General features: G+C 43.9%; 2 protein-coding genes across 11 annotated transcripts in view; both read right to left on the bottom strand.

The window, feature by feature from the left end:
- The window catches only part of LOC106576473 (eukaryotic translation initiation factor 4 gamma 1), a 75,021-nt gene extending 64,335 nt beyond the window's left edge, over positions 1-10,686 (bottom strand). For 8 of the 10 annotated variants that reach the window (XM_045703929.2, XM_045703928.2, XM_045703925.2 and 5 more), the window contains exons 1-4: positions 8,505-8,630; positions 1,670-1,751; positions 1,441-1,558; positions 1,237-1,320 (exon numbers count right to left, since the gene is read on the bottom strand). In XM_045703929.2, the coding sequence (XP_045559885.2) occupies positions 1,237-1,320; positions 1,441-1,515 (159 nt within the window). In that variant the 5' untranslated portion in view covers positions 1,516-1,558; positions 1,670-1,751; positions 8,505-8,630. Of the gene's footprint in view, positions 1-1,236; positions 1,321-1,440; positions 1,559-1,669; positions 1,752-8,504; positions 8,631-10,266; positions 10,408-10,604 lie in introns of those variants that run through there. The other 2 variants (XM_045703921.2, XM_045703922.2) reach the window with 2 other exon arrangements.
- Positions 10,687-11,181: 495 nt separating this feature from the next.
- psmd2 (proteasome 26S subunit ubiquitin receptor, non-ATPase 2) overlaps positions 11,182-13,212 on the bottom strand; it is a 28,012-nt gene continuing 25,981 nt past the window's right edge. The window contains 4 exon segments of the mRNA NM_001165317.1: positions 11,182-12,081; positions 12,395-12,513; positions 12,852-12,978; positions 13,086-13,180. Of these exon segments, the coding sequence (NP_001158789.1) occupies positions 11,899-12,081; positions 12,395-12,513; positions 12,852-12,978; positions 13,086-13,180 (524 nt within the window). The 3' untranslated portion in view covers positions 11,182-11,898.

Below are 13,212 nucleotides of genomic sequence, written 5' to 3' on the forward strand. Positions count from 1 at the left end.
ATATGAAGAAAATGTTGTCCATTTCAGAAGAACAGAATAGCATACTCTGAGTTGTACTTTTACTGGATATGCCATATGGCTGTGGGCTACACTAGTTCATTTAGCAGACAAGATTTGGTTAGAATTCCGTGGCATTATTATATAGTATGAAGAATACAATTGAACAAAGCTGAATAAAATAGAAAGGCTATTTTCTCCAAAAGATTTGAGGGAGTGCGCACATGCGGCTATTCTGTGTTGAGTGGTTAACAAAGAAATAGGTTTTCCTATATGCTTAATTTAGAGTTATTTATGTACCTTTAGTTCTACATACGTTGGGCTATATGTTTAGATTATTAATACATTGTAAGGCTGCATAATGCGACTAATGATGACTTGAAAAAAGGTCACATGAAAAGGCATGAGCTCTGCTTTGTTTTTTTTGCGCAGGCTGTACACACTTCATCAGTCTCTCATTCACTATTTGACAAGCACTTGATAATGTCTCGAATTTCCCGGCGGCATGCCGGTGCTTATTTATGCAAGTTATTGCTCTACACGACTTGAAAGAAGGATTAATGTGCTTAATTTTAAGAAGCTATTTGGCCACTTTAGTTGTGATACAAACCTTATTAAAACATATAGGCCTATGGGCTAGGCTACACGAAGTGCGCGACTGTGGTCAAAATGATGTATGAAATTTGTTTTGATTTATAATGTACCATTATCATGCACCCGTCTCGAAACAGGGGCAGGGGAAAAATACATGTAATCTATGCACTTAAATAGCAAATGGAGGAGGCTTTTCCCGTGGTACATTTTCAAGCCAGCCAGGTAGGCTATACTTCTGTTTTAAAGAGAAGCCATTACTTAATATTAGGAAAGTTGAGAAATACCTTTGGTAGGCTTAGCCTATTGACAGCTGATAGGATCCTCCTATTTTTAATAGAGGCCATCACTCTGTTTTCTCATGCAATTGCACAGCCTATAGAAATGTTGCGCAACATGAAGTGTTACAGCGCTGAGTACCAGGCAGTTAGCAAGTTTGGTATGCTACTAATGACCATCAGCAGCATCAGAGCTTGGAGAAGCCTAATTACTAAACAGTCACTTGGAATTTGACTGCCTCCATTGACTCGACCGCCGTTGTGGCGGTAATACGGTCACAACAGCCCTAAGCAGGATCTACATTCCTACCAATGGATTAAGATACTGCACTAGGGACTAAATGAAGCTGTGGGGTGACGGAGGGCGTACTTGTCGGTGCTGTGGCGCTGGATTCATTTGTGGAGGTGGGGTGGCAAAGACAACAGAGGGGGGTTGTCCAGGAGGGAAGGTGGCCTGTGAAAGGGAGAGGAAAGGAGGGGAGAGACCGTGATCAACAATATGGTTACTGATTGGACAAACAACCATGAGACAAGATTGAAGCCCCAATTAAAACAAACAGTAGATTCCCATTACCTGTTGGAGTCCGGGGGAGGGGGCAGGGTGGGTGGCAGTGGGGGGTCCTGTTATAAGCTGTGGTGCTTTATTCATTTCATGTGGTTCTGCATGGGCGCACTCGGACCTGTACAGAAATCTGAGAGAAGGAGGAAGAAGAGGGTGGAGGAGGTGAAGAGAGAATCAGGGATAGACTATGAGAGAGAGAGAGCGAGAGAACGGTGTTTAGGCTTTGTTGACCAGCACTCACACTTAGAACCGTGTTTAGTCCCAGGAACGGGAGCAAGGCTCGGTGGTGTGCCAATATGGTGGTCGTCTGTCCTCTGATCGCCCTGTCAGAGAGAGAGAGGTCAGATTGGATTCATAACTGAGATGACAGAGACAATGGTTTGGTACACAGGGGATACAATTCTATTCCCCAGGAGACAGACATATTGTCAAGGGCTGGGAATTGCCAGGGACATCACAATTTCACAATTCTGTATGTAGGTTAGTGCGATTCAGTACTGCGATTTTATTGCGATTTGATGTTCCAAACATACCTATTGCTCACTATATGTCTGCTGCAGAGCGAAGAGAGCATGAGGAAATGAGTTTTGATCAGTCATGGAAATAAGTGTTTAAAACACGTTGGCTCACTATTTAAAAAAAGGACTGAGAACAAGCTATATGATTAAAAACACTGGAGTTTTGGCACAGGTACAGCCAACGAGAGTTAGACAGGGTTTATTCTGGTTCAGAAATGATGCTTAGGTGGTGGGCGAGGTGGGGGCGTGGCCATTGGAATGGTCACTAACCGAACATTTGAGGCCCTTCTGTTGTCCGCAGTGACAAAATGTAGCAGTTTAAAACTTAATTTCCTACAATTATTCACATTTCCACAAGTCAGAGAAAAACATGCAGTTTTAAAACCAATTTCCTGCAATTCTACACATTTTGCCATGACTTACCCTAGCCGAGTGACGCAAACATAACAAAATTAATGGAGGCCCCAGGCCATGAGAAAAATACTAATGAATGTGGTTCATTTTGGTGATTGTTAGTTCTTAAAAATAAACGCAGCAAAAAAGAAACGTCCTCTCACGGTCAACTGGGTTAATTTTCAGCAAACTTCACATGGTGTAAATATTTGTACGAAGATAACAAGATTCAACAACTGAGACATGAGCTGAACAGGTTCCACAGACATGTGACTAACAGAAATGGAATAATGTGTCCCTGAGCAAAGGGGGAGTCAAAATCAAAAGTAACAGTCGGGTATCTGGTGTGGCCACCAGCTGCGTTAAGTACTGCAGTGCATCTCCTCCTCATGGACTGCACAAGATTTGCCAGTTCTTGCTGTGAGATGTTACCCCAATCTTCCACCAAGGCACCTGCAAGTTCCCAGATATTTCTGGGGGGAATGAACCTAGCCCTCACCCTCCGATCCAACAGGTCCCAGACGTGCTCAATGGGATTGAGATCCAGGCATTTCGCTGGCCATGGCAGAACACTGACATTCCTGTCTTGCAAGAAATCACGCACAGAACGAGCAGGTTGGCTGGTGGCATTGTCATGCTGGATGGTCATGTCAGGATGAGCCTGCAGGAAGGGTACCACGAGGGAGGAGGATGTCTTCCCTGTAACGCACAACGTTGAGATTGCCTGCAATGACAACAAGCTCAGTCCAATGATACTGTGACACACCACCCCAGACCATGAGGGACTCTCCACCTACAAATTGATCCCACTCCAGAGTTCAGGCCTTGTTGTAACGTTCATTCCTTTGACAATAAATGCAAATCTGACCACACCCCTGGTGAGAAAAAAAAACACGACTCGTCAGTGAAGAGCACTTTTTGCCAGTCCTGTCTGGTCCAGCGACGGTGGGTTTGTGCCCATAGGCGACGTTGTTGCCGGTGATGTCTGGTGAGGACCTGCCTTACAACAGGCCTACAAGCCCTCAGTCCAGCCTCTCTCAGCCTATTGCGGACAGTCTGAGCACTGATGGAGGGATTGTGCGTTCCTGGTGTAACTCGGGCAGTTGTTGCCATCCTGTACCTGTCCCGCAGGTGTGAAGTTCAGATGTACCGATCCTGTGCAGGTGTTGTTACACGTGGTCTGCCACTGCGAGGATGATCAGCTGTCTGTCCTGTCTCCCTGTAGCGCTGTCTTAGGCATCTCAAAGTACAGTCTCGCAATTTATTGCCCTGGCCACATCTGCAGTCCTCATGCCTCCTTGCAGCATGCCTAAGGCACGTTCACGCAGATGAGCAGGGACCTGGGCATCTTTCTCTTGGTGTTGTCAGAGTCAGTAGAAAGGCCTCTTTAGTGTCCTAAGTGTTCATAACTGTGACCTTAATTGCCTACCGTCTGTAAGCTGTTAGTGTCTTAACGACCGTTCCACAGGTGCATGTCCATTAATTGTATATAGTTCATTGAACAAGCATGGGAAACAGTTTTAGACCCTTTACAATGAAGAGCTGAAGTTATTTGGATTTTTACGAATTATCTTTGAAAGACAGGGTCCTAAAAAAGGGACGTCTTTTTTTGCTGAATTTATATAGTTCCATTAGCTTTTCTACATACTTTAAATCTTGAATTAGTCGTTTAAGTTTACACACGGAAAACGTTTTTCCATCACGAAAAATTATATGTATGCATGTATGTATACACACAGCACCTTCGGAAAGTACTTTTCCCACATTGTTAGATTACAGCCTTATTCTAAAATGTGTTAAATTGTTATTTTTCCTCATCACTGTACACACAATATGCCATAATGACAGAGCAAAAACAGGTTTGTTTTTCAACAGGACAATGACCCAAAACACCTCGAGGCTGTGTAAGGGCTATTTGACCAAGAAGAGTGATGGAGTGCTGCATCAGATGACCTGGCCTCCACAATCACCTGACCTTAACCCAATTGAGATGGTTTGGGATGAGTTGGACCGCAGAGTGAAGGAAAAGCAGCCAACAAGTGCTTAGCATATGTGGGAACTCCTTCAAGACGGTTGGAAAAGCATTCCTCATGAAGCTTGTTGAGAGAATGCCAAGGGTGTGCAATGCTGTCATCAAGGCAAGGGGTGGCTAATCTAAAATATATTTCTAATTTTTTAACACTTTTTTTGGTTCCTACATCAAATCAAATGTATTTATATAGCCCTTCTTACATCAGCTGATATCTCAAAGTGCTGTACAGAAACCCAGCCTAAAACCCCAAACAGCAAGCAATGCAGGTGTAGAAGCACGGTGGCTAGGAAAAACTCCCTAGAAAGGCCAAAACCTAGGAAGAAACCAGGTTATGATAACATGATTACATGTGTTATTTCATAGTTTTGATGTCTTCACTATTAAAATACAATGTAGAAAATAGTAAAAATAAAGAAAACCCTTGAATGAGTCGGTGTGTCCAAACTTGACTGGTACTTATCACAGTGCCTTCAGAAAGTATTCAGACTCCTTGACTGTCACGTTGTTACGCTACAGCCTTAGTCTAAAGTTGATTAAATAGTTTTCTTGATGATGCCACCACCATGCTTCACCGTAGAGACGGTACCAGGTTTCCTCCCGACGTGACGCTTGGCATTCTGGCCAAAGAGTTCAATCTTGATTTCATCAGACCAGAGAATCTTGTTTCCCATGGTCTGAGAGTCCATTAGGTGCCTTTTGGCGAACTCCAAGCGTGCTGTCATGTGCCTTTTACTGAGAAGTGGCTTCCGTCTGGCCACTCGACCATAAAAGACCTGATTGGTGGAGTGCTGCAGAGATGGTTGTACTTCTGGAAGGTTCTCCCATCTCCAAAGAGGAACCCTGTCAGAGGGACCATCGGGTTCTTGGTCATCTCCCTGAACAAGGCCCTTCTTCTCCCCAGATTACTCAGTTTGGCCGGGCGGCCAGCTCTAGGAAGAGTCTTGGTGGTTCCAAACTTCTTCCATTTAAGAACGATGGAGGCCACTGTGTTCTTCAGGACCTTCAATGCTGCAGAAATGTTTTGGTACCCTTCCCCAGATCTGTGCCTCGACTCTCAATCCTGTCTCAGTGCTCTACGGACAACTCCTTCGACCTCATGGCTTGGTTTTTGCTCTGACATGCACTGGACCGTATTTTGACAGGTGTGTGCCTTTCCAAATCATGTGCCATCAACTGAATTTACCACAGGTGGACTCCAATCAAGTTGTAGAAACATCATGGATGATCAATAGAAACAGGAGCTCAATTTCCAGTCTCATAGCAAAGGCTCTGAATACTTACGTAAATAAGGTATCCGTTTTTTTTTTTTAAAATAAATAATAATAAAAATAAATAAATAAAATATCGGTTTTCGCTTTGTCTTTATGGGTTATTGTGTGTGGATTGATGAGGAAAATGTTTTATTTAATACATTTTTGAATAAGACTAACGTAACAAAATGTGGAAAAGGGGAAGGGGTCTGAATACGTTACAAATACACTGTATACACACGGACACGATTATTATTATTTATTTTGTAACTGTTTAGACATAGGAGGCCCACCCACGACTTTTCTATGCATAAAAACCCCTGATCGTTTTAGCTATCTAGCATTTAATTGTTTTACAAATCGATACTTGGAGTCAAAGTATCGATATAATATCATCCAAAATAATATTGCAATATATAACTAATGATTTTTTTCGCCCCATCACTACTATTGACCCGATAGAATACATTGGGTTTCATCTAGCGGCCATTCACTCTTCAATTAACAGTAGACACACACCCTCTCTCCGTCTCAGCCACACACAAAGAGCAGTTGGGAAAAGCCCTGAGTCATTCTGACTCAGTGTTTTCTAAGGGAAATTAAACTTCTGTCAGGTGAAAGAAGCCAAAACAAACACTGACTATAAAACAGAGAAGAAAAGCACACTAAACATAAACCTAGCACCTTTCAAATGGACAGGTGGAACAGCAACCTTAAAGAAATGTTGAAATAGACATTTTCCACTAGCACTACTACACCCTCAGACCAGTGGGGGAGTTAGAAGGGAAATGGCAATGTCTCTAAAAAAGGAGGTCGTGGTTGGTTAAGAGACAGAAAGTGAGTTTGTGCCGAGTTGACACTCCGGAGCTAAAAAGGTCTCTCCAGCCTACGCAAAAGAAGCCAACAAGGGTCAGTTTGCGCCAAGTTCCAAAAATTCTGCCGCACAAATGGACGTAGTGATGCAAATGGACCTCCATCGCCTTGATTTGCGTAGACTGTGTAGAGCCTTTTGGAGGGTCTCCCTGTGCTCACCCTGACACACTCAAACTGACAGCAAGACAGCTAATGAAAAACTCATTCACCCTGATGGGAAGAGACCTATGTTTTGGGCCACACCCTATAGCTGAGGCCTAAAACGGTTCCCTCGGGAAGGAGGAGGGAGCACTTCACAGACATGAAGGATTCAGTTGAGTTCCCTGATGAGCAAACAGCCATGACCATATATCTCAATCACTTATTCCAGCAGCATTAACTGTGTGCATACTAAATAAACTCAGTATGCATCCTACTCCCGCAGCAATAGAGCTGCAGTGCAGAACTGACCAAGCAGGATAGCCCAAGGGAGAAGGGGTTGAAGGGAGGGGGATGTGTGAAACCCAGCCGAGACCACACCCACCAGTTCCAGTCATCCAGCTGGCCTGACAGGCAGCAGAGGGTGATGAATGTGTATGTGTGGGGCGGGGACGGTCATGTTCAACCACCAATGCAACAGAGACCGATGCATAACCCCAACATGGACCCCATGACCTAGTGTGGGTGGGAGCACAGAGGCCTAAGACCCAGGCTGTCGCCATAACAAAGCAGAAGAGATGTGTGTACCTATGTACTAGTGGATAATTGTAGGTGTTAGTCTGTGTGAATGATAGTATCATGGGAAGTTTACACAATGTTTGTTATGCAGTCTCAACCCCCAAGAGTGCTGAAGGGAATGACTAAACACTGGCATCTACATGTCATGTTCGTAACATTTGAATTACCAGCCTCTGATTCTCAGACATTGTTCACATATAACTTACCCTACCCGATAGTCGGCCTTAAAAGCACTGTACTGCCTGGATGGCCATGCACAAACACACTAGATGTGATGACCTCTGAAATGTCTGTTCAACTCTAAAGCTAGGTAACTCTTTGAACAGTACCAGCCAGGTCAATGGGCCGATGGCAGTGTCATACACGCGTAGCTACTGCAAAATAATGTTTATATGTAACCCACAGCTTAATATAACAAGCCTTACGGGGGACATCAGGGGCCAATTGTTTCAGAAGTATTGTGGTGTGTCATGCCCTAAAAAAATTAAGATTACCTCATTCCAATCACTACCCATCTGCCAGATCCCATCCCAGTGAGCATTTAAAATTGAAATGTGATAAACAACTTTACATCTGTTGGACAGAATTGAATGACAGTGTCCTCTGTATATAGATTTGTATGCATGTATGATCAACAACGTTCAGAACATTGCAGGTGAGTGACCTCATTCCCTACACCAGGGCTTCCTAACCCTTTTCACCCAGGACCAGACAGGTTCTAGTCAGTGACGGTACACTTGGCAAGCTACATCAGTTATTTGTTATTATCATCACAATTCCACCACTATTGTTATTATTTACAATGACTGTAATTCAATATGAGAGCCAAAGCTATTTAGAGAAAGGCATTTGGTAGAGGACTAATTAATAATGGGGTAAATCTGGGATCATGGCTCGCCTGCTTCCTCAAGGCTCACGAGCTGGCGCTGAAGCGGCATCCATTTTGAGCCGAGGTTCTCAGCCAAGTTCACGTGTCGGTAATAGCCGTATATCAGTAATCGCTTCTCTAATGCAGATGTTACTACAACAGAAAGACATCTTGCCAGACACCCCTGCGGACAGAAGTTGCTGAGCAGTTAAACAAGGCATTTGAGCTAATGCCAAATGTATTATTCCCTACGCTACATTAGCATTAGAAGCCATACACCGGTCATTCTTCAGTCACGCAAAACATACATAGCTACAAATTCACGAGAAAACAAACAAGGCAGATCTGAAGACTGTTACACAATAAACACAGTAATATTGCTAGCTACGGGCATGCAGTCTACGGATAGTGGATAACTTTCAAACCCTCAGTTCTGACAAGCTCCGGTAACGTGAGACGATAAGGCGTGTAGGATTGCTTTGCTGTGCGGCGCCATGTTGCTCCAACAGCTTTTTCAGTCGTCACTAGTTACCACAGCCACAAAGTCATAAACCCCGCCTAGTTCTACAATTTACCCTAACCACACTGCTAACATTTTTTATTTGATTTAACTACGCAAATCAGTTAAGAACACATTTCTATTTACATTGACGGCCTACTAAGGAACAGTGGGTTAACTGCCTTGATCAGGGACAGATCGAAAGATGTTTAATCTGTCAGTTTGGGGATTCAATTCAACAACCTTTCAGTTACTGGGCCAATGCTCTAACCACTAGACTACCTGCCGCCCCGACATTATGCCTAACCTTAAATTAAGAACAAAAAACTAACATTTTAGAATTTTTTACGATATAACCAATTCAGACTTTGAGACTGTGCTAACTAGTGGCAACCATTTTTCCCCCCAAACCCACTTTGGATTTACCACGTGGGTGGATCTCCGGCTTTAGCGCGCGCAGCAAGTGTGGCACAATGCGCACACACAGCAGCCGGCTTCTTGTTCTCTATTCTTTTATCAGTTTTGATTTTCAAATTTGCCAACATTTATAGCAACCATAAACGGACAATTCTCAATCTGCATATAATTACATGCAGGCTAGCAAGCATGTAGCTGAGGCACGCTCAACTCCGTTCTCTTACATCGATGTGGATCTATAAGAAAACTGAGTTTAGCATTCAGCTAACAAGCAAGGGGTCCCCCAAATACCGAAAAGATGGCAACTGCCACCCGGAAACTGATCAGCATCTGTACCATTTCAAACGCAGGGTAGCATCCTTGATACGCTGTGTCATCCTCTGAACATGAACATTACGCATGGGATCCAAGGATAAACGAACTTGCCAATGTGGATCCTACCACATTGTCCATGCATCAGCAATATGTATCTCAGTAAACGGAGATCCCACAATATATCCCTCTGTCAAATTACAAACGCCACAGTTAAATGCCTTGTGGTTAGAGCGTTTGGCCAGTCACCGAAAGGTTGCTGGATCGAATCCCCAAGCTGACAAGGTAAATATATGTCGTTCTGCCCCTGAACAAGGCAGTAAACCCACTGTTCCCCGATAGGCCGTAATTGTAAATAAGAATTTGTTCTTAACTGACTTGCCTAGTTAAATAAAACGTAAAAATGAATATGCCGCGTTCAAAACAGCTGGGAACTCTGAAATCGCCGACTTCAGTGCATTCAAGACAACTGGACATTCAGGATAACAACGACCACCGACTGGATACATCGTTTTGAATGTCGATTATTATTTGACCTCGTTTTCCCCCCCCCGAATTCCCAGTTGTCTTGGAAGCACCACATAACCACAGTGTTAACTAGTTACAACACAGACGTGCAGGCAGGGAAGGCGACAAAATGATGCCTCCTCGACCAACTAACTACCGGTACTTCAACTATAACATTACCACCCTTACGAAACAAGATAGCAGTCAGAGTGCAGTATGCTGCAAATACTGCGTCCAAAATAAGTCGACTGCAGTTACTGCACGTTCAAAACTGCAATCTTTTTTTGTAATGAACGATTGGGTTCAATATCCATTTCTCAAGAATAAAGTAAAGAACAGACATGTCATAAAAGTTGCTACCGAAAACAAACAATTATTCACCACAAACCGAGCAAATTATGTGACAGTTTCTCATAACGTTAGCGCTAGCTGCATAGTAGAAAATTGCTTACCATTAATTAGCTATAAACGTTTAGAATAGTATTAGCTAGCCAATAAAGGGATTCAAATGGATGATTTTCGGTCTGTCAATCTCCTGCCTTCGTCAATTCTCTTTCGTAGGCTAATGTTTATCACCTCGTAGGAAGGGGTGTCCTATCTCTTTTTGGGGTGGGGGTTGGTTGGGCTAACAGGAAAAATCAGTCTGGGAGTGGAGACACAGCTCGAGCCCCCATATCGATCTAATGGGTTTATTTTCAATTTTAAAAGCGCGGATGAATGCGGATCGTCAATTTGTTTCTCACACAATTCTGAATTAGCAAAGAGTATAGATGGAAATCATAACATTTACCTTTCTCTCCTTCAGTCCGCAGTCGGACGAAATGGGCGGTCCCGGAAGCCGGTAGCCAAATTCCGGTTTAATCACAGTCATGTGACAGGGAAGCCGGTTTTGATTGTAGCTACTACCCGTTTTAGTTGAAACGTCGAACTGATGAACCACACACTAATGTGCAGTACAATATTCGTGTAATATTAAAACGAATTCATACACGCACAATAAAACACTCATCACTAGCGGCTAGATGGTTGCTTTTGCTCGCATTGGCATGGCCAGATTGGTGTCTGATGTCAGTGTGCAGTCTGAAAAGTTTATTAAGATATGTAAAACGTATCACTGTTTAATATGCATTTACTTTCCTTAAATGTGTATTTCAAATGTTCAATACATACCGTTGTCTGCAACATTCAGCAAGTTAGTGTTCAGAACCTCTGCTGCAGTGAGGGTTCATGACCAATCTCACCTCAGTACCTCTCCACTGCTCAGTTTCATAATTAGCCATCCAGATCTGCCAGCTGTGTTATGAAATGCATCTTTCAGAAACTTGTCCCTCAGGTATAACAGACAAATTACAGACAATTCCACCAAATGGATCTGTAACTTTTATTTTAACCTTTTACAGTACTGTAACAAAACCAACAAAACTGAATGATGAAGAGGACACATTTTCCATGCTATAATTACAAAAAGGAGGTTGTCATGGGTGGGAAAGAGAAACCGGTTGTAGTATTGATGTGGACTGAGCTTATGTTGTTCATCACTAGGGCTGCATTTACACAGGCAGCCCAATTCTGATATTTTTTCTCTCAATAAATTGGTCTTTCGACCAATCAGACCTGCTCTGAAAATGATCTGATTGTTCAAAAGACCAATTAGTGGGAGAAAATGTAAATTGGGATGCCTGTGAAAATTTAGCTTTGGAGGCTGAATGAGAAGCAGGGAGAGGCTAACACAGTTCCCTTCTGACAGCTGACCATAGATCAGTTATATATTTGTGGAGCCTAAAAGAGCTGGTTTAAAACATTTGAGGAACTTATCCTAGATCAGAACAAAGAGGAATCCAATCTAAATAGTGTGAATGAGGGGACAGTTTCCACTCCCTGCGCCAGTCAGCTTGACCACCCAGAACACAACCATATATTTTCAGAGGCTGTAGACAAGAGATAGAGGGGTAGGCCTTCCTGGCTCTTTTCAGACATGGAATAAAGTAGTAAAATACAAGGTCTAAAAGAGTTAGGGAGGGCTACCAATGAGAGACCGGTAGGGAGAGTAGCGTGGGTACCAGGGGAGGACAATAGGGCGCAATCTAGGCATCGTAGTTGGGGTTCTTGCGGAGGATGACAAAGCCCTCCAGGATGGGGGTGACGGGGAGATACTCCTCTGTGGCCAGCTCTGCCCTCTCTCCATGGGCCAGGAGCACCGGCGTGGTGTGGGTCTGGAAACCTGTGATGGCTTTGGGCTTACCGGCCTGGCCAACCACATCCACCGCCTATGGAACAATTACATTACATGAACCATGAGGTCGAGTCCACTCAACCATCTTATGGCATTACATCCTAATCTTGAGAGTAAAAGGCACTTGCACATCTACACGTTACTTTGCATTAGAGATGTTCAACCATAGTTAAAAAATAAAAAAGAATCTCCAGCACATTTTACTTGCAAAGCATCGCGTCATATCGTGCTGACATTTCGGCCTTCATCACAGCATCTAGGCTACATCCTTAACTAGCATTGCATTTTAAATATGAAGCTAATCACCCAGGCTCTTATTAAGAGCATAGCGTGAGCAGCAGGCTTACCTGTCCCACCCTGACTGACACGGGCAGCGGTCTCAGCTCCTCGTCGAAGGTGACCAGCATACGGGGCTGCATGGCAGCCACCAGGCCGTAGAGGACGTAGTGAGACTTCCCCAGGATAACTGGAGCACACACAGGAAACAGCAGGGGGCGATGTCAACACAAACAGCCAAATACTCAGACAAAAGTTAAGACATTTGGCAGACTTACTACCTGACATAAAACAAGGACAATGAAACAAGCTGGGCAAGGGCCAATGGCATTCAGGAGTTGAACAAATGCTAATTGTTTTCTATGTGGAATTTTCCAGCCATACATTGAAATTCAGTTCACTTCCTCAAATGACTCAACAGAAATCAACTTCACCCCAACCCTAAACATAAGGACGTGGAAAAAGAGACGATAGGGAGAGGCAAATAAAAGGAATGGTGAAGGTAGATTAATGAGGAAAAGGACTCACTGTTCTTGACGTCGAGGAAGGAGACGAGGACAGTGAGTAGTCCTGCCACAGCCACCTGACTCATCAGCTGCCTGTCACTGTGGTACGGACACAGCGTCAATGTCCCTTTACCCAGGTGAGTCAGACCCTGTGGACATGGCACAGAGCAAGGGTTAGGAGACAGACACATACTCTCCCCCTCTCTCTAAACACACAGGTTAGAGTGCCAGAGCAGCACCTCTTTTTGCTACCCACCTGTGCCAGTCGGACCATGAAGAGGTTGTTGGGGTCTTTGGCATGGTACTGAGCCAGCTGCCTCAGCATGGCAGCCAGGCGGGCATTGTTTGTTCCTGCGGACAGAGAGATGGAGCCATGAGTCAGT

This window comes from Salmo salar, chromosome 20 (genome assembly GCF_965601325.2).
Source record: "Salmo salar chromosome 20, fSalSal1, whole genome shotgun sequence".
Classification (NCBI taxonomy): domain Eukaryota; kingdom Metazoa; phylum Chordata; class Actinopteri; order Salmoniformes; family Salmonidae; genus Salmo; species Salmo salar.